We start from the raw sequence: 22,054 nt of genomic DNA on the forward strand, positions 1-22,054 counted from the left end.
TGACCCCTAGCTTTGATCTAACCCAGCGGTGTTGACAAGTAGTCCCCCACTGAGCTACAGCTGTTCCCCCATCCCCTCCACTGTCTGTCATGTCTGAGCTACCCTGGTCCCTGATCTGATGCTGCTGTATTGCCAACTCCTATGGTCATTGTCAATACAGCACAAACAGATCTGGGACCAGGTTATGTCAGAGTCACTGTGTTGAACCGGAGACAAGCATCACTGGAGGATGGGGACCATTCAAACGCATGCAGAGAGTGCATAGATAGATAGCTAGACCAGTCTGTGCGTTGACCACTGAAATCAATAATGGAAAGTAGGGATAAGGATGTGGTCTAAGTCTGGAGAATGACTTCCCACGTTGGGATAAGGATGATTGAGATATGATTAAGTCTGGTAAAAGACTTGAGAGAATCTGTGTGTGTGGTAAGGATTCAGGCTTCAGAGCCTTCCCACATGCACAGAAGTCTTTCTCCACAGGTCTTTCCAGTAGATTGGTAATTGTGTAATTCAGGATGTGTCAACTTCAGTCATGTATCCTCTGCATATTTGCAAACACTTCTCATACCCAAGCAAATATTTTACCTGGGTTCCACCTATCAGATGTTTACCCAAAGAATGTACAGTACACTCTTGGGAAAAACCTAGAATGGTTCCCACCCCTTAGGAGAACCCTTTGAATAACCCTTTTTGGTTCCAGGTATAACCCTTTTGGGTTCCATGAAGAATCCTTTCCACAGAAGGTTCTACATGGAACCCTAAAAGGGTTATACCAGGAACCAAAAAGGTTCTCCTATGGGGACGGCCGAAGAACCCTTTTGGAACCCTTTTTCCTAACAGTGTACAATATGTTAGTACAGGAAGTGATTTGGGAGTTGTGTAAATCAGGAATGATGGTTTTTGTACCTTGTCACCCTCCGTCCACATGCGTGACCCTAACCAGGTCCCTAAATCTGAGGAGACGAAGCCCCACTCGCAGAGAAGCAAGGTCTGAGAAACACACACACACACACACACACACACACACACACACACACACACACACACACACACACACACACACACACACACACACACACACACACACACACACACACACACACACACACACACACACACACACACACACACTCACGTCAGTGTCTGTGGACCTCACCACTGGGCATGCTTCTCTGTCATGGTGCATTGACCTTGCCTCTGTGTCCATTCCTTCATTTATTTATTAATAAGTTCCTTTATTAGTATTTTCCATCCCTTCTTTGTTTGATTGTGGTGGTGGTCATCCTCCGTGTTAACCCTGTCAGCCCCTGGAGTAGTTTCACCACTCTCTGCCACGCTCTTGTAACACTCTCTTAAGGTCCCCCTCAACCAGGTCCCCTCAACCAGGTCCCCTCAACCAGATCCCCTCAACCAGATCCCCTCAACCAGATCCCCTCAACCAGATCCCCTCAACCAGGTCCCCTCAACCAGATCCCCTCAACCAGATCCCCTCAACCAGGTCCCCTCAATCAGATCCCCTCAACCAGATCCCCTCAACCAGGTCCCCTCAACCAGGTCCCCTTAACCAGATCCCCTCAACCAGGACCCCTTAACCAGGTCCCCTCAACCAGGTCCCCTTAACCAGGTCCCCTCAACCAGGTCCCCTTAAACAGGTCCCCTCAACCAGGTCCCCTTAACCAGGTCCCCTCAACCAGGTCCCCTCAACCAGGTCCCCTTAACCAGGTCCCCTCAACCAGGTCCCCTTAACCAGGTCCCCTCAACCAGGTCCCCTTAACCGGGCTAACTTAAAATAACAAACAGCTGTTCGTAATGAATGCTATTCCCCTCAATCTCCTGGGACTATATACAGTGTAAAACAAAGGCATGGAGATTGATTGGAAACATCCAAGGATGAACTGGCAATAGTGCAATTCTGGCATGTACCAGATGGGCTGGTCCATCTTTAGTCCATCTGACTACATTTTTTGTTGTTGTTGTTGTGCACAATTATAATACTAATAATAGTATAACGTTTTAAAAAATGGGCTGGTGTGGGGTGCCTCGAGAGAAACAAAAGGTCCGCTGTGTTAGAAATGGCCAGGCCTATTTCTGGTCCCAGTCCGTCCCTGTGAACATCACATCACAGCATGTTTAGACGTCATACACCAGCCGACAGTTAACCAGCCACAGTGAAGTAAAGATGAACCCAGGGGCTCACAGAGTCAATCCTGAGACTATCCCGTATCCCTGAGAGTGTCAGAAGGTGGAGACTCCTCCATCAATGCTTGCCTGTTTGATGTCTGTGCTGTTTCATTGTGTTGCGTCACTCACTGGACCATCAGTTGCTTCTGTGGAATAAGTCACCGTATATATGTTCACCCTGTGTTTCTGTGTTCAAGATTTTTATGGTGACTGACTGCCCCAGTTGTAACGTAGTTCAAGGCCCTGTTTGAATATTTTGCAAACACACCCTGCCTTCCTCCCTTTCTTGAAGCAATCACCGATCTTACACAAATTGATAGGTGTAAGCAATGGTTCTATGCCACATAGCTTTCACCTACCCGGCCTTTTCAGATCAGGGATTTCTTTCAGGAAGGGAGGAAGAAAAGAGGCATTCTCTAAAGTATTTCAACAGTGCTCTAGTTATACCAGCCTGTAAGGTTAATGATCTGTGTGTGTCTCCCCTCTCTGTCTGACAGGATGACTACATCCCATACCCGCGGATAGAGGACGTGAGTCAGCGCTCTGATATGATCAAATCAGCTGGATCAAAACACTATGCACACACAAGCATGAATACCACAAAACCCACGTATGCATACATACACACACACACACACACACACACACACACACACACACACACACACACACACACACACACACACACACACACACACACACACACACACACACACACACACACACACACACACACACGTGCAGTAATGCAAATACTGGTGGTCAATGTAAAACAAGGCTCAAAGGATTTATAGACACATTTATGATCGAAATCCCAACTTATTTATTTCTATGGCCCTATTCTTCTGGATGGTGTTTTGGTACATAAACCCCTTGTCCCTTGTTTCTGTGGCTCAGATTCTGAAGAAGGGTAGCCCATACCCGCAGGTGATCCTGCCCCAGTTTGGGGGTTACTGGATTGAGGATGCCGAGGCGCTTGCGGGCACCCCCACCTCCTCGGAGAGCAGCTTCTGTGAGGAGGATGACGGAGGGGGCATGAGCCCTGGGGGAGGGTTCGGCTTCAGGCTGGAGTGTAACAGCTCGGCCAGGGCCTACCGCAAACACTTCCTGGGCAGGGTGAGTCAAGGCCTATTGTGCTAGTAGTAGTAATGTGGGTGTGTGAGTAGGGGGGGAAGGGGGGGAAGCGCCTGCATGTGTGTGTTCTGTGTGTGTGTTTATGTGTGTACGTGCGTGTGTGTGTTCTGTGTGTCTGTGTGTGTTTATGTGTATACGTGCGTGTGTGTGTTCTGTGTGTCTGTGTGTGTTTATGTGTATACGTGCGTGTGTGTGTTCTGTGTGTCTGTGTGTGTTTATGTGTATACGTGCGTGTGTGTGTTCTGTGTGTCTGTGTGTGTTTATGTGTGTACGTGCGTGTGTGTGTTCTGTGTGTCTGTGTGTGTTTATGTGTGTACGTGCGTGTTTATGTGTGTATGTGCGTGTGTGTGTTCTCTGTAAGGGTGTTTCCCTCTTTTAGGCCTTCATCCAGTGATGTTTCCTATTTCAGACTTATTTCTGCTCTGGGGTTATGACTAAGAGTTAGGGATCAGTCATTTGGAAAATGAACGTATAATTGACTCCAATTATATGGAGATCTGTGAAATATTGACTACAAAACCGTATTAGAAGGTGTGTGACTTCTTTAAACTGTCTCATCATACTATGTAATGGTTCACTGTCTGTCTGACCCTCCCTCCCTTCCTCCGTCACTTTCTCCCCCTCTTTCTTTCTATCTCTCTGCCTCTCTCTCTCCCTCGCTCTCTCTCTTTCTCTCTCTCGTCTTCAGGAGCATATGAACTACTACTGCACAGGCAGTAGTCTGGGGAACCTCATTATGTCACTGAAGCACGAGGAGGCAGAGGGCCAGGAGTTCCTCCGCATCTTGCTCAGGTAACTACACTAGGGCCAGGAGTTCCTCCATCATTCTCAGGTAACTACACTTGGGCCAGGAGTTCCTCCATCATTCTCAGGTAACTACACTAGGGCCAGGAGTTCCTCCATCATTCCCAGGTAACTACACTAGGGCCAGGAGTTCCTCCTTCATTCCCAGGTAACTACAGTCATATAATAACATACAGTAGGGCCAGGAGTTTCTCCTTCATGCTCAGGTAACTACACTAGGGCCAGGAGTTCCTCCATCATTCCCAGGTAACTACACTAGGGCCAGGAGTTCCTCCATCATTCTCAGGTAACTACACTAGGGCCAGGAGTTACTCCATCATTCTCAGGTAACTACACTAGGGTCCGGAGTTCCTCCATCATTCTCAGGTAACTACACTAGGGCCAGGAGTTCCTCCATCATTCCCAGGTAACTACAGTCATATAATAACATACAGTAGGGCCAGGAGTTCCTCCATCATTCCCAGGTAACTACACTAGGGCCAGGAGTTCCTCCATCATTCCCAGGTAACTACAGTCATATAATGACATACAGTAGGGCCAGGAGTTCCTCCTTCATTCCCAGGTAACTACAGTCATATAATAACATACAATAGAGCCAGGAGTTTCTCCTTCATGCTCAGGTAACTACACTAGGGCCAGGAGTTCCTCCATCATTCTCAGATAACTACACTAGGGCCAGGAGTTACTTCATCATTCTCAGGTAACTACACTAGGGCCAGGAGTTCCTCCATCATTCTCAGGTAACTACACTAGGGCCAGGAGTTCCTCCATCATTCCCAGGTAACTACAGTCCTATAATAACATACAGTAGGGCCAGGAGTTCCTCCATCATTCCCAGGTAACTACACTAGGGCCAGGAGTTCCTCCATCATTCCCAGGTAACTACAGTCATATAATGACATACAGTAGGGCCAGGAGTTTCTCCTTCATGCTCAGGTAACTACAGTCATATAATAACATACTGAAGGGCCAGGAGTTTCTCCTTCATGCTCAGGTAACTACAGTCATATAATGACATACAGTAGGGCCAGGAGTTTCTCCTTCATGCTCAGGTAACTACAGTCATATAATAACATACAGTAGGGCCAGGAGTTTCTCCTTCATGCTCAGGTAACTACAGTCATATAATAACATACAGTAGGGCAAGGAGTTCCAGTAGGTATGCAGGATCTGACCTAACTATGATCTGCCCTGGCCTGGACCCATAAATACAGCCACAGCAGACTGTGTCCAGTGGACCTATGTTGGGTCTGGAGCCATGTTATAGTCACACTACCCCTACCTTGTGAATGTGGATTTACACCCTTTACACACTCATCATGTAACCGGTAGCCAGAACTTTCACTGTAGACATAGGAAGTATGTATGTGCGATGTGCACACAGCCTACCTTCTTTAAAATGCGGTTATTGACACTGGTTTTCCACAATCATCACCCAGGTCGAGGACAAAGACACACCATGACAGGATCTCTCTGGCAGGCCTCAACCAGCTTCCCAGTGTACCCCAGATAGCCAAGGTAAGGATGACTGACCTAAGCACCACCAAGTACCACATGTTCACTCAATGCAACATGTGCTACATGTAAAGTGGCGATCTGGATTTCAGATATCAACAATACTGCCAACCCGCCACTGTTTTGGTAAACAGCTGAGGCTGGGGCTGAAGAAATGTAACCACTTTCAAATATATAGACTGACCATGAGATCAAAATGATAGTTTTAAACATGTGTTGAAACTATACAGTGTTTGTTAACGATTACATTGTTTACAAACAATGAAGTAAAACAAGCTTTGGGCTTCTGATGCGGTAAGACAGTTGAAATAAGCTCATGATTCATTTATACATATATTATAGTTCATTTAACAGTCCAATAAGGGATGTACCAATACCAGATTACCCCTTTAACCTAAAATGGATTTCTTTCTGCACTGTGGTTTCAAATGGATCCGTATCTGTCTGTCTGCCTGTGTTTCAGCTCCTCTGTGACGACGTGACTGGCCTGAAGTTCAACCCGGTCCTGTACCCCAGAGTGAGTCTGCTCCACAGTTTCCTTTCAGCCAGGCGCTTCCACCTCTACCACAGTAGCCATAGGACCAGGGACATTCATGAGGTCATGCTCTGGAAATATACATCATTTTCTAGCCATTCTATTTCTATGGGGTATGCAGCATTTTCAAAACGTTTTGCAATGGAACCCAAGTGTATCTTATTGGACAAGCCCAGGTAGTCTCTCCATTTTTCAGTCCCTTTTCTTCCGTTTGCTGCCTAATGAACATGATCCAACTTCCACCTGGTCCACTATACAGCCTGACCACCCTGTTCTCTCTAACTGATGTGGTGTAGGCAGTGCTAAAGACAGATCTGATCCAGGACCTGTTCATCACATCAGAGGTCATTTGGATGATGGAGCTGCTTGTTGTGCCTCTGCTCCGGGTCCTGTAGAACTCATCTGTTATTATTACAGTCTGCTCAGACTGCCCATTCCACACTGGTCGCAGCTGACTGCCTTTCAAAATGGCCACAATCAACCCACTGTGGTCCTGGGTCGTATTCATTAGGGCATGCAACGGAATTTTTTTTGCAGACTTATTGGACAAGTCCAAGTAGTCCCTTCCTTTTTTAGTCAGTTTCTTTCCGTTTGGTGCCTATTGAATACAACCCTGACCTCCCCAGACGTGATAGACATATACTACCTGACCAAAAGTATGTGTACATCTGCTTGTCGAACATCTCATTACAAAATCATGGGCATTATTATGGAGTTGGTTCCCCCCTTTGCTGCTTTCACAATGTCCTCTCTTCCGGGAAGGCTTTCCCCTAGATGTTGGAACAAAGAGCATTAATCAGGTCGGGCAATGATGTTGTACGATTAGGCCTGGCTCGCAGTCAGCGTTCCAATTCATCCCAAAGGCGTTCGATTAGGTTGAGATCAGTGCTCTGTGCAGGCCAGTCAAGTTCTTCCACACTGGTCTTGACAAACCATTGGACCTCGCTTTGTTCACAGGGGAATTGTCATGCTGAAACAGGAAAGGGCCTTCCCCAAACTGTTGCCACAAAGTTGGAAGCACAGAATTGTATAGAATGTCATTGTATGCTGTAGCGTTAATATTTCCCTTCACTGGAACTAAGGGGCCTTGCTCGAACCAAGAACAAAAATGTATGTCCTACGTGCTTCAGCACTCGGAGATCCCGTTCTGTGAGCTTGTGTGGCCTACCACTTCGCGGCTGAGAAGTTATTGCTCCTAGACGTTTCTACTTCACAATAACAGCATTTACAGTTGACTGGGGCAGCTCTAGCAGGGCAGATATCTGACAAAATGACTTGTTGAAAAGGTGGCATCATAAGACGGTGCCACTTTGAAACTCACTGAGCTCTCCAGTAAGGCCATTCTATTGCCAATGTTTGTCTATGGAGATTGCATGGCGGTGTGCACGATTTTATAGCCCTGTCAGCAATGGGTGTGGCTGAAATAGCCAAATCGACTCATTTGAATGGGTGTCCACATACTTTTGTATATATAGTGTAAATGTCTGTCCGAGTTATGGAGGGACTTTATCACATAACTGGATATTATACAGTTGTAGTCGGAAGTTTACATACACCTTAGCCAAATACATTTAAACTCAGTTTTTCACAATTCCTGACATTTAATCCTAGTAAAATTCCCTGTCTTAGGTCAGTTAGGATCACCACTTTATTTTAAGAATGTGAAATGTCAGAATAATAGTAGAGATAATGATAATTTCAGCTTTTATTTATTTCATCACATTCCCAGTGGGTCAGAAGTTTACATAAACTCAATTAGTATTTGGCAGCATTGTCTTTAAATTGTTTAACTTGGGTCAAACGTTTTGGGTAGAATTCCACAAGCTTCCCACAATAAGTTGAGTGAATTTTGGCTCATTCCTCCTGACAGAGCTGGTGTAACTGAGTCAGGTTTGTAGGCCTCCTTGCTCGCACACACTTTTTCAGTTCTGCCCACAAATTTTCTATAGGATTGAGGTCAGGGCTTTGTGATGGCCACTCCAATACCTTGACTTTGTTGTTCTTAAGCCATTTTGCTACAACTTTGGAAGTATGCTTGGGGTCGTTGTCCATTTGGAAGACCCATTTGCGACCAAGCTTTAACTTCCTGATTGATGTCTTGAGATGTTGCTTCAATATATCCACATAATTCTTCTTCCTCATGACACCATCTATTTTGTGAAGTGCACCAGTCCCTCCTGCAGCAAAGCACCCCCACAACATGATGCTGCCACCCCCGTGCTTCATGGTTGGGATGGTGTTCTTCGGCTTGCAAGCCTCCCCCTTTTTCCTCCAAACATAACGGTGGTCATTATGGCCAAACAGTTCTATTTTTGTTTCATCAGACCAGAGGACATTTCTCCAAAAAGTACAATCTTTGTCCCCATGTGCAGTTGCAAACTGTAGTCTGGCTTTTTTTATGGCAGTTTTGGAGCAGTGGCTTCTTCCTTGCTGAGCGACCTTTCACGTTATGTCGATATAGGACTCGTTTTACTGTGGATATAGATATTTCTGTACATGTTTCCTCCAGCATCTTCCCAAGGTCCTTTGCTGTTGTTCTGAGATTGATTTGCACTTTTCGCACCAAAGTACGTTAATCTCTACGAGACAGAACACGTCTCCTTCCTGAGCGGTATGACGGCTGCATGGTCCCATGGTGTCTATACTTGCGTACTATTGTTTGTACAGATGAACGTGGTACCTTCAGGCGTTTGGAAATTGCTCCCAAGGATGAACCAGACTTGTGGAGGTCTACAATTTTTTTCTGAGGTCTTTGCTGATTTCTTTTGATTTTCCCATGATGTCAAGCAAAGAGGCACTGAGTTTGAAGGTAGGCCTAGAAATACATCCACAGGTACACCTCCAATTGACTCAAATGATGTCAATTAGCCTATCAGAAGCTTCTAAAGCCATGACGTCGTTTTCTGGAATTTTCCAAGCTGTTTCAAGGCACAGTCAACTTAGTGTATGTAAACTTCTGACCCACTGGAATTGTGATACGGTGAATTATAAGTGAAATAATCTGTCTGTAGACAATTGTTGTAAAAATGACATGTGTCATGCACAAAGTAGATGTCCTAACCGACTTGCCAAAACTATAGTTTGTTAACAAGAAATTTGTGGAGTGGTTGAAAAACAAGTTTTAATGACTCCAACCTAAGTGTATGTAAACTTCCGACTTCAACTGTATGTATATACACATCCTTATAATGTTGTTGTTTTGGTTTCAGGGCTCTCAGTTGATAGTAGGTTATGACGAACATGAAGTGAACAACACCTTTAAGTTTGGTGTCATCTACCAGAAGTTTGGTCAGGTGAGTGTGATATGCAGGTTTTTATTGCCAAATGGGGTTTCAGTTTATTCCTTATCAATCCCATGCTATTTATTTTTGCCCTGTAACCTGCATTAACATCTCTCCCTTTTAATCTTCTCATCCCTCTCTCCTTTCATCGCTCCATCCCAGACGTCAGAGGAGGAGTTGTTTGGGAACAACGAGGAGACGCCAGCCTTCCGGGAGTTCCTCAGTGTTCTGGGAGACAACATAGAGCTGAACGACTTTAAGGGGTGAGAGACACTGATACAACTCTACTACTGCGAGGGAGGGGGAGACAGGCTATGTGCACACTGCCCACAAAATGAAATGGAACTGAGCTGCACTTCCTAACCTTCTGCCAAATGTATGACCATTTTAGAGACACATATATTCCTCAGATTACACAGATCCACAAAGAATTCAAAAACAAACCCAATTTTGATAAACTCCCATATCTCCTGGGTGAAATACCACAGTGTGCCATCACAGCAACAAGATGTGTGACCTGTTGCCACAAGAAAAGGGCAACTAGCGAAGAACAAAGACCATTGTAAATACTACCCATATTTATGTGAATTTTTTTCTCTCTTTTGTACTTTAACTATTTTCGTTAACACACTGTATATATACATAATATGACATTTGAAATGTCTTTATACTTTTGGAACTTTTGTGAGTGTAATGTTTACTGTTAATTCTTATTGTTTATTTCACTTTAGTTTATTATCTACTTCACTTGCTTTGGCAATATTAACATATGTTCCCCATGCCAATAAAGCCCTTAATTTGAATCGAAATTGAATTGAGAGAGAGATGGGGAGAGCGAAAGCGAGAGAGACAGCGACAACTCTACTACTGCTCTGATACTGAGAGAGAGAGAGAGAGAGGTAGAGAAGGGGGGATAGAGGGAGGGAAAGAGAGAAATGCAGGACTTTGACTATATATACTGCTATTCTGCTACCATTCATCATGAGTAGGGCCAGGAGTTTTCCCTGTCACGTGATCAGGAAATGCTCCTTGCCCTACCCAATAATTTAATGTCATGGCAATGATAATCATATTGTGTTGTCACTGTGCTCCTAGGTTCCGTGGTGGTCTGGACGTATCTCACGGTCAGACAGGCTGTGAGTCCGTCTACACCGTCTTCAGAGAGAGAGAGATGATGTTCCACGTCTCCACTAAACTACCCTTCACTGAGGGAGACGTACAACAGGTACTGAACACGCTACACCACACACAGCATAGTAACAGTGGTTACAGTAGGTGTTTTGTGAGTGCGTGTGTGTGTGTGTGTGTCACTCATAAACACCCTCTGTTTCCTCATCCCTCACACCATTCCTGTACATTTTGCCTCTAATAATTGTGACTAATTATACTGTAGAACATACAGTCTTAAAGTGTTTACAGAACGCTATGCTCTTGTTCCTCAGCTCCAGAGGAAGAGGCACATAGGAAATGACATCGTGGCGGCGGTCTTCCAGGAAGATGCCACACCCTTTGTGCCTGACATGATCGCCTCCAACTTCCTCCATGCGTATGTGCTGGTGCAGGTGGAGAACCCTGGTACTGAACACACTACATACAAGGTCAGTGCTATAGCCTACTATGAACCTAACAGGCTCACTATGTGATATTTGTGAAGCCATTTTAAATGTTTTATTACGGAGTGGGCCTTTAAGGCATGGATATTATGTAACCGGTGTGAAATGGCTAGCTAGTTAGCGGTGCACGCTAGTAGCGTTTGAATCGGTGCCGTCTCTCACTCAGAGACCTTGAAGTAGTTGTTTGCCTTGCTCTGCAAGGACCGCAGCTTTTGTGGGGCGATAGGTAACGATGCTTCGAGGGTGACTGTTGTCGATGTGTGCAGAGGTTCCCTGGTTCAAGCCCAGATTGGGGCAAGGAGAGGAACGGAAGCAATACTGTTAGAATGACATAAGCCAGACTCTCCACACAGTAAATGGGTGACATGAATTGCTTTGTGTCGGCAGGTGTCTGTTACAGCGAGGGAGGATGTACCTCCGTTTGGCCCACCTCTCCCCAATCCAGCGGTCTTCAAGAAAGTAAGTAAGAGAGACATAATTACAGAAAAAGATACAGAGAGAAAGAAAGAGATGGAAGGAGAGTGATAAAGACACAGGGAGAGCGAGAGATAGAGGGAGAGTTCAAGTTTCCCAAGGTTATTTACAGTGAAAATTTGATGATAAACTTGCCATTATACAATTTATTCATAAAGTATTCATACTGCTTGCTTTACACCACATGTTGTTGTGTTACAGCCTGAATTAGAAATTGATACAATTATGTTTTTTCGCACCCATCTATCTACACACAATACCCCATGACAAAGTGAAAACTTGTTTAAACACATTTTGGCAAATGTATTGAAAATGAAATACAGAAATATCTAATTTACATAAGTATTCACACCCCTGAGTCAATACATGTTAGAATCACCTTTGGCAGCAATTACAGCTGAGTCTTTCTGGACAAGTCTCTAAGGGCTTTGCACAACTGGGTTGTACAATATTTGCATATTTGCCATTTTCATGTCATGCCATAGATTTTCACGCCGATTTAAGTCACAACTGTAACTAGGCCACTCAGGAACATTCAATGTCGTCTTGGTAAGCAACTCCAGTGTATATTTTGCCTTGTGTTTTAGGTTAGTGTCCTGCTAAAAGGTGAATTTGTTTCCCAGTGTCTGTTGGAAAGCAGACTGAACCAGGTTTTCCTTTAGGATTTTGCCTGTGCTTTGCACTATTCCAATGTATTATTATTTTATCCTCCCTAGTCCTTGCCGATGACAATCATACCCATAACATGATGCAGCCACCACCATGCTTGAAAATATGAAGAGTGGTACTCGGTGATGTATTGGATTTGCCCCAAACATTACATTTTGTATTCAGGACAAGAAGTGAATTGCTTTGCCACATTTGTTGCAGTATTACTTTATTGCCTTGTTGCAAACAGGATGCATGTTTTGAAACATTTTTATTCTGTACAGGCTTCCTTCTTTTCACTCTTTCATTTAGGTTAGTATTGTAGAGTAACTACAATGTTGTTGATCCATCCTCAATTTTCTCCTATCACAGCCATTAAACTCTGTAACTGTTTTAAAGTCACCATTGGCCTCATGGTGAAATCCTTGAGTGGTTTCCATCCTCTCCGGCAACTGAGTTGGGAAGGACACTTGTATCTTTGTAGTGACTGGGTGTTCTGATACACCATTCAAAGTGTAATTAATAACTTCACCATCCTCAAAGGGATATTCAATGTCTGCTTTTTTTTTTACCCATCTACCAATGTGCCCATCTTTGCGAGGAATTGGTAAACCTCCCTGGTCTTTGTGGTTGAATCTCTGTTTAAAATTCACAGAATGCTCGACTGAGGGACCTTACAGATAATTGTACGTGTGGGGTACAGAGATGAGGTAGTCATTCAAAAATCATGTTAAACACTATTATTGTACACAGAGTGAGTCCTTGCAACTTATTATGTGACTTGTAAAAAATGTAAAAAGCCAGCATAAAAAGCTAAATGTCTTTTATGCTCGCTTCGAGGCAAGCAACACTGAAGCATGCATGAGAGCACCAGCTGTTCCGGATGCCTGTGTGATCATGCTCTCCGTAGCCGATGTGAGCAAGACCTTTATACAGGTCAACATTCACAAGGTCGCGGGGCCAGATGGATTACCAGGACGTGTACTCAGAGCATGCGCATGTTTCAAGCAAAACACCATAGTCCCTGTGCCCAAGAAAGCGAAGATAACCTACCAAAATGACTACTGCCCCGTAGCACTCACGTTGGTAGCCATGAAGTGCTTTGAAAGGCTGGTCATGGCTCACATCAACACCATCGTCCCGGAAACTCTACTTCCCACTTAATTAGCATATCGCCTCAACAGATCCACAGATGGCGCAATCTCAATCGCACTCCACACTGCCCTTTCCCACCTGGACAAAAGGAACACCATTGACTTCAGCTCAGCATTCAACACCATAGTGCCCACAAAGCTCATCACTAAGCTAAGGACCCTGGGACTAAACACCTCCCTCTGCAACTGGATCCTGGACTTCCTGACTGGTCGCCCCCAGGTGGTAAGGGTAGGCAACAACCAGTCTGCCACGCTGATCCTCAACATGGGGGCCCCACAGGGGTGCGTGCTTAGTCCTCTCCTGTACTCCCTGATGACACAACAGTGGTCGCCCTGATCACCGACAACAATGAGACAGCCTAGAGGGAGGAGGTCAGAGACCTGGCCGTGTGGTGCCAGGACAATAACCTCTCCCTCAACGTGAGCAAGAGAAAGGAGCTGATCGAAGACTACAGGAAAAGGAGGGCCGAACACGTCCCCATTCACATCAACTGGGCTGTAGTGGAGCGGGTCGAGAGTTTCAAGTTCCTTGGTGTCCACATCACCAACAAACTATCATGGTTCAAACATACCAAGACAGTCGTGAAGAGGGCATGACAACACCTTTCCCCTTCAGGAGACTGAAAAGATCCTCAAAAAGTTCTACAGCTGCACCATCGAGAGCATCCTGACCGGTTGCATCACCGGCACTACATCACCGGCACTACAGAGGCGCTACAGAGAGTAGTGCGTACAGCCCAGTACATCACTGGGGCCAAGCTTCCTGCCATCCAGGACCTATATAGTAGGCAGTGGAAAGCCCCAAAAATTGTCAAAGACTCCAATCACCCAAATCATAGACTGTTCTCTCTGCTACCGCACGGCAAGCGGTACCGGAGCGCCAAGTCTAGGTCCAACAGGCTCCTTTACAGCTTCTACCCCCAAGCCATAAGACTGCTGAACAAGCCCCCCGGACTATCTACCATGCCCTTCCCCCTTTGTTTTTAAACTGCTGCTGCTCGCTGTTTATTATCTATGCATAGTCACTTTACCCCTACCTTCATGTACACCTACATGTACAAATGACCTCGACTGACCTGTACCCCCTGTATTTAGGCTTTCCATAACAAAGAGATTGAATACTTATTAACTCAAGACATTTCAGCTTTTCATTTTGAAATTAAATATAAAAACATAATTTCACTATCGGGGATTTTGTGTATAGGCCAGTGACACAAAATCTAAATTGAATCCATTTTAAATTCAGGCTGTAACACAACAAAATGTGGAAAAAGTAAAGGGGTGTGAATACTTTCTGAGGGCGCTGTATCAGTCCTTTCCGTCCCATCGACTCCAGACGACCAGATGATGATGAGTATGGTGCTGATGAAAGTCACCTCTCCCCCTCCCCTCCCCCTCTCGTCTCTCCCCAGGGTCCTGAGTTCCGCGACTTCCTCCTGACAAAGCTGATCAATGCAGAGAACGCCTGCTACAAGTCTGACAAGTTTGCCAAGCTAGAGGTGAGAGGGGCAGATGACTCGACACCCTGGATGTGCTGTTCAATCTCTTTCATCTATCGCAATCCCCTCTACTACTGCTTCTTAAATGATACATTGTGGTGTTGCTTTTTTGCATGTGTGTGTGTTTGCTTCTGTGCATCTGTGTGTGTCTCTATGGATCTATCTGTGCGTGCATGTGTCTGTGCGTGCGTTGTAGGGGCGGACACGAGCTGCGCTGCTGGATAACCTTCACGATGAGCTCCACAGACAGACCCAAGTTACTCTGGGGCAAGGCCAGGCTGGGGAGGAGGACAAGCTGGAGAATGGGGGCCATGGGGGACTGCTGGAGTCCTTCAAGGTGACTCTTTTACACCATTATGTTTACCTCATCATCTGACGCCATGTCTGAACCTCTCTCTTTCTCTCTCTCTTTCTCTCCTGTCTTTCTCTCTGTCTTTCTCTGTGTCTCTCTCTCTCTCTCTCTCTCTTTCTCTCTCTCGCTCTCTCCTTCTCTCTTCTCTCTCTACCTCCTCTCTCTCTCTGTCTCTCTCTCTCTCTCGCTCTTTCTCTCTCTCGCTCTTTCTCTCTCTGTCTTTCCCTCCCTACAACCACGCTGCTGTTGATTGAGATTAAGGGGTATTAATCATCGTACCCCCTTACCCGTCTCTCTCCATCTCTCTCTCCCTCCCCTACCCTCCCTCTCTGACCATATGGTGTCTCACTGTCTGTTCACAGGCAGCGTGGAGGTGTGTGTTGCATGCCACTCATTCAACCACTGGGGGTGCTGTGCTCATCGCTACAACAGCAGTCACTGTTTATTACCTGTCATCGCAGATACTGTGATACTAATTGAGAATAAGAACAAAGCATATCCCATATTGAAAGCTTCTCCAAACATTGAAACACTCAATAAACACTGTTCAGGTGGTTTTGCTTGTTGTGTTTTATGCCATTGAGACTAACGTTGAAACACACCGTCCCTGTCTCCCTTAGTCTGACCTACTGGTGATGACACGTTATAATAAGGCAGGCAAAATGGGGCAGGCAAAAGGCAGGTCAAGGGCAGGCAGAGGTCAGTAATCCAGATAGGTGGGGCAAAGGTACAGGACGGCAGGCAGGCTCAGGGTCCGGACAGGCAGAAAGGTCAAAGCCGGGAAAAACTAGAAAACAGGAACTTAGACAAGACAGGAGCAAGGGGAAAACCGCTGGTGGGTTCTACGAACAAAACGAACTGGCAACAGACGAACAGAGAACACAGGTATAAATACACAGGGGATAATGGGGAAGATGGGCGACACCCGGAGGGGGGGTGGAGACAAGCACAAAGACAGATGAAACAGATCAGGGCGTGACATGTAGATCCACGAGTAAAACACTACTGAAAACACTACCTAGATCAGAACTTAGTTCAACTACCACCAAACTACTGCAAAATGTAGTTAAATTATTAGTTGAACTACTGTATATGTACTGCAGTTCACTACTCCCAACCACCGGTAATACTACAGTCATATCTCTCACTATCCATGCACTGCACTCCTTATTCCTCTGTGTAGGAGAAGTGCACTGTGGAAAAAATGGGGTGAATTAATCTGGCAACTGGAGGGCTGCTGGGTTCACATCCTTAAGATGTTCCCTCTAGTGTTGGGCCCTTAAGCAAGGCACCTTTACCACACAACATGCTCTGCATCCAGGGGCGCTGTTCTTGTCTCAGCTGTGTGCAGAGACAATGACTGTACTCATTTCCCTTCTCTTCCTCTGTCCTCTTTTCTCTCTCACTCCGTCACCGCTCCCTTCTAACACGCTCCCTCCTCTGTCCCCTCCTCTGTCCCCGTCTGTCCCCGTCCCTTAGCGTGCCATGCGCGTCCGGAGTCACTCCATGGAGACCATGGTGGGGTCCCACCGTCACCGGAGTCCAGGGGTGGGAGGGGGGGTCCCGGCCAGCTTGAGTGGAGGGGGGCTGCCGCAGAGCACCGAGTGCACAAAGAGTACCTTCACGGTGAGCGGGGGGAGGGTGGAGGCGGAGGAGCGCCAGAGGTCATAAAATCATATTTACACACAAATGAAACTGGACATGCATATACTCTTGGTAAATTGCACGTTTTGCAAAAATGTCCTCTAATGAGTCATGATATCAACATGTACTTTTGCAAACAGCCACATCCATGTAATATCCACATATTATCAGTGTGCTGATGTAATTTCAACTGTTTTATATGAGAAGGGTATTGGTCGATCACAATGTAGCCAAAATCTGCCTTAATGACGCTCTATCAGCATATACAGCATATACAGCATATACAGGCAATATACAGCATTAGGAGTAATGCTGTATATTGCCTGCTTGTTAATGCTATCAACTGGGTGTCTCTCTCCAGCCACCGGTACTGTCAGCCAAGTCTCCCCTAAAGAGTCCAGTGAAGCGTCGTTCAGGCCTCTTCCCCCGCCTCCACTCCAGCACAGAGAGCCCCTCGGACAGACACACGCGCAGGTCAGCATGCTTTCCTTAGCCTGGTCCCAGGTCTGTTTGTACCGTTTTGTTAATGACCACAGGAGTTGGCAAGACATCACAAACAGATCTGGGACCAGGCTGTGCATTCAGGTCATAATACTGAAGCTTTAGTTATATCAATGTCTATTTGTTCTGTCTGCTAACTTGGTCCGTATGTTGTTGCAGTGACCAAAAGACCCCAGACATCTGCCCGCTCGGACAGGAAGGGAGGTCAGAGACGTGGTCCAACCCCAGCTCGCCGGAGAGGTGAGATGAACCTCAAACAAAACACTGAACATGAACACAAGGTGTGCATGACGTGTGCATGTGCTCTGTAAACCTCTCCTCTCCTCCCGTCCCGTCCCCTCTCCTCTCCTTCCCTCTCGTCTCCTCTCCTCTCCTCCCATCTTCTCCTCCCGTCCCCTCTCCTCCCCTCGTCTCTCCTCTCATCTCTTCTAATGCTGTTCCTCTAACTCCTGTCACCAGGCCGTTCCTCAAGCTGAAGGACTGCAGCAGACCCAACATCTCCCGCTCCTCCTCCAGCACCAGCAGCTTCAGCAGCACCACCGGGGAGGGAGAGGCCCTGGAGGAGCTTGACACTGTGAGGGCCTGCAGCCACTGGGGAGACAAGGGGCTGGGGAGGCCCTGGAGGCATTGTGCTGGTGGCGTATGTAGGATGGACAGAGGGTTAGGGAGTAGGGAGTAGGGAGGCAGGGGGGACAGGGGGGCAGGGTGGGCTTGGGTGGGCCATAGCATTTGGATCAGGACTGGCAGGGTGCTTCTGGCACATAATTGGGCAGATCATAGGCCTGTGGTGCTCAGAAGTTGTGGGACCCAAAATGATGAGCTGTATAAGGACCATGTTTGTTTTATCATTAACTACATGAAGGCATCAACAAATGACACAGTTGGAATGATTTGAGATGATTTGGCAGCACTGAGAGAATACATTGAGATGATGCAATGACAGCTGGTGATTAAGTCAATTATGGTTTCTGTCACTCTCTTTGGATCATATTGCGTTGGATGTCAATCACAAACACTTGGCAAAGGATGAGAATGATTGTATCCTACACACATTACACATTACACACACAGATCAGTGTTTACATACAAAGAAAACTGTTGTTCCATAGTTTACAGCTCAGTTTACAGTTTTGCTGTTGAACAGAGGGGCACACAGAACTGGAATTTGTGTGCCCCTCTGGAGCAGTTTGGGGGTTAAGTTCCTTGCTCAAGAGCACAACGGCAGCACAGTGCTGAAAACAAACCATCTGTAATAATTCCTGAACCGAAGCTGAAGTCTGTTGGCCTTGAGTTAGTAGCCCTAGTCTGTAGTGTGTAGTCTGTAGTGTGTGGTGTGTAGTCTGTAGTATGTGGTGACCGTAGAATGATACAAACGGATGACTACCCTCGGCCTGACAGCTCTTCCTCATCTTCCTCTTCCTCCTCCTCTTCTCCCTCTTCATCCTTCCCTCTTCCTCTTCTCCCTCCTCATCTTCCTCTCCCAGGGAACCCACCCGTCCATAGCCTCCTCGTCCATGTTCAGCCCCTACCCTTCCCTCAGCGTGGAAAGCCAAGGCTCTGCCACCCCCCTCATCATGTGTCGCAGTCCCACAGGTAAACACCCAACACTGATACACTACACAACAGGTGTGACTGACTGGGATCCAAACCCGGGTCTCCTCATCTACTCATTCTGCAAGTCATCAGGGTTACGCAACACTCGAGCATCTCTGTTATATATGTCTCTATGCCCTCTCTGTATCCATCTCTTACACTGTAGATTCCAGTGATGGGTTTGTTGACATTCTTTACTTGAACTATCAGGAAGCACACGTGTTACTTACTTTATTGTCCGCGAGTATGTTTTCTCATCCTCAGTGTGTGATTGACACTCAATCATAGAGTATGTATTCCTCTGTTAACGGAGGCTTTGTCTTATTCTCCCTCCAGATGTAAAGAGTAAGATGTCTCCCAGGTCAAACTTGAAGTTCCGCTTTGACAAGATGAGTCACGCCACAACTGTAAGTGATGTCTCACTGTACTGTATTGTACTGTACCATACTATACTGTACTATACTGAACTGTACTATACTGCACTGTACTGTACTGTACAGTCATGGCCAAAAGTTTTGAGAATGACACAAATATTAATTTCCACAAAGTTTGCTGCTTCAGTGTCTTTAGATATTTTTGTCAGATGTTACTATGGAATACTGAAGTATAATTAGAAGCATTTCATAAGTGTCAAAGGCTTTTATTGACAATTACATGAAGTTGATGCAAAGAGTCAATATTTGCAGTGTTGACCCTTCTTTTTCAAGACCTCTGCAATCCACCCTGCATGCTGTCAATTAACTTCTGGGCCACATCCTGACTGATGGCAGCCCATTCTTGCATACTCAATGCTTGGAGTTTGTCAGAATTTGTGGGTTTTTGTTTGTCCACCCGCCTCTTGAGGATTGACCACAAGTTCTCAATGGGATTAAGGTCTGGGGAGTTTCCTGGCCATGGACCCAAAATATTGATGTTTTGTTCCCCGAGGCACTTAGTTATCACTTTTGCCTTATGGCAAGGTGCTCCATCATGCTGGAAAAGGTATTGTTCGTCACCAAACTGTTCCTGGATGGTTGGGAGAAGTTGCTCTCAGAGGATGTGTTGGTACCATTCTTTATTCATGGGTGTGTTCTTAGGCAAAATTGTGAGTGAGACCACTCCCTTGGCTGAGAAGTAACCCCACACATGAATGGTCTCAGGATGCTTTACTGTTGGCATGACACAGGACTGATGGTAGCGCTCACCTTGTCTTCTCCGCACAAGCTTTTTTCCGGATTCCCCAAACAATCGGAAAGGGGATTCATCATAGAAAATTACTCTACTCCAGTCCTCAGCAGTCCAATCCCTGTACCTTTTGCAGAATATCAGTCTGTCCCTGATGTTTTACCTGGAGAGAAGTGGCTTCTTTGCTGCCCTTCTTGACACCAGGCCATCCTCCAAAAGTGTTTGCCTCACTGTGCGTGCAGATGCACTCACACCTGCCTGCTGCCATTCCTGAGCAAGCTCTGTACTGGTGGTGCCCCGATCCCGCAGCTGAATCAACTTTAGGAGACGGTCCTGGCGCTTGCTGGACTTTCTTGGGCGCCCTGAAGCCTTCTTCACAACAATTGAACCGCTTTCCTTGAAGTTCTTGATGATCCGATTTAGGTGCAATCTTACTGGCAGCAATATCCTTGCCTGTGAAGCCCTTTTTGTGCAAAGCAATGATGACGGCACGTGTTTCCTTGCAGGTAACCATGGTTGACAGAGGAAGAACAATGATTAAAGCATTTCGCTACACTCGCATTAACATCTGCTAACCATGTGTATGTGACAAATAAAATGTGATTTTGATTTGATTTGATTCCAAGCACCATCCTCCATTTGAAGCTTCCAGTCTGTTATTCGAACTCAATCAGCATGACAGAGTGATCTCCAGCCTTATCCTCGGCAACACTCACACCTATATTTTTGGGGGATTCAGTTCATTTGCATGGAAAAGAGGGACTTTGCAATTAATTGCAATTCATCTGATCACTCTTCATAACATTCTGGAGTATATGCAAATTGCCATCATACAAACTGAGGCAGCAGACTTTGTGAAAATTCATATTTGTGTCATATTCAAAACTTTTGGACACGACTACTATACTGTACTGTATTATACTATACTGCACTGTATTATATACTATACTTTACTATACACTGTACTGTACTCTATTCTACTCTACCCTAGTCTACTGTGCTGCATGTGTGATAAACACACTGCTCAGTGAATGCAGTCTTGAAGTGACCCACTGCTCTCCTCCAGACATTAGGATATGATAGGTGGATATAGCATCAGGTCCTGTATCACAATCCCATCACTGCTGGGTCTGCTCTGCATCACTCATCTCTTGTCTGTAGTACACTATCTAGCTAGAGATCCTGCTTTAACCTATCAGCTTGATCCCTCATTAGAATAGAGATGACGATGATGATGATGATGATGATGATGATGATGATGATGATGATGATGATGATGATGATGATGATGATGATGATGATAATGATGATGATGTTGTTGTAATGGGACATTTATGTTATTTTCTATTGCAGTCCGAATAGAAATCTGGATTTTCCAGAAAAGGGACAACACTGTTGGAGCAAAAAACATCCACAATATCCCCAACGCATCACAGTGGAATCACAAAATGTACTTAACTTCATGACTAAAGGGAATTAAGTGGATTAGCTAGTGCATAAGAGCACACATGCAGACAGATATGGGGTGGAAAGGAGGGAGAATCCTATGAGTCCTCTCAGTATCTCTCTCTCCCTCTCTCTCTCTCTCTCTCTCTCTCTCTCTCTCTCTCTCTCTCTCTCTCTCTCTCTCTCTCTCTCTCTCTCTCTCTCTCTCTCTCTCTCTCTCTCTCTCTCTCTCGATGTGTCTGGTACAGAAATAGCTCACAGTGAGCGGCTAGGCGCCATGTGTTGCTGAAATACTCATCTGTAACATTAACCTCATACAACAACTAGACAAGGCAAGGTTTAAAGGTCCAATGCAGGCATTTTTATCTCAATATAATATCATTTCTGGGTAACAATAAAGTACCTTACTGAGATTGTTTTCAAATGGTCAAAAAGAAACAAAAATAGCTCGTTAGCAAAGAGCAATTTCTCAAGCAAGAATTTTGCTAGGACTCTCTGGGAGTGGGGAGGGGAAAA

The 22,054-nt window shown here is 45.7% G+C and overlaps 1 protein-coding gene across 2 annotated transcripts in view; it reads left to right on the forward strand.

Moving 5' to 3' along the window:
• Positions 1-22,054, forward strand: part of LOC120028901 (rap1 GTPase-activating protein 2-like) — an 81,688-nt gene extending 59,634 nt beyond the window's left edge. For both annotated transcript variants that reach the window (XM_038974173.1, XM_038974172.1), the window contains 19 exons: positions 2,679-2,711; positions 3,079-3,297; positions 4,004-4,107; positions 5,559-5,637; positions 6,098-6,151; positions 9,379-9,462; positions 9,613-9,713; positions 10,546-10,675; positions 10,893-11,048; positions 11,451-11,522; positions 14,752-14,838; positions 15,035-15,175; positions 16,670-16,816; positions 17,196-17,308; positions 17,495-17,575; positions 17,795-17,909; positions 18,820-18,928; positions 19,265-19,335; positions 21,446-22,054. In XM_038974173.1, coding sequence (XP_038830101.1) covers positions 2,679-2,711; positions 3,079-3,297; positions 4,004-4,107; positions 5,559-5,637; positions 6,098-6,151; positions 9,379-9,462; positions 9,613-9,713; positions 10,546-10,675; positions 10,893-11,048; positions 11,451-11,522; positions 14,752-14,838; positions 15,035-15,175; positions 16,670-16,816; positions 17,196-17,308; positions 17,495-17,575; positions 17,795-17,909; positions 18,820-18,928; positions 19,265-19,335; positions 21,446-21,454 — 1,905 coding nt within the window. In that variant the 3' untranslated portion in view covers positions 21,455-22,054. The remainder of the gene's footprint in view (positions 1-2,678; positions 2,712-3,078; positions 3,298-4,003; positions 4,108-5,558; positions 5,638-6,097; positions 6,152-9,378; positions 9,463-9,612; positions 9,714-10,545; positions 10,676-10,892; positions 11,049-11,450; positions 11,523-14,751; positions 14,839-15,034; positions 15,176-16,669; positions 16,817-17,195; positions 17,309-17,494; positions 17,576-17,794; positions 17,910-18,819; positions 18,929-19,264; positions 19,336-21,445) is intronic.

Source organism: Salvelinus namaycush, chromosome 34 (genome assembly GCF_016432855.1).
Source record: "Salvelinus namaycush isolate Seneca chromosome 34, SaNama_1.0, whole genome shotgun sequence".
NCBI classification, from domain to species: Eukaryota; Metazoa; Chordata; class Actinopteri; order Salmoniformes; family Salmonidae; genus Salvelinus; species Salvelinus namaycush.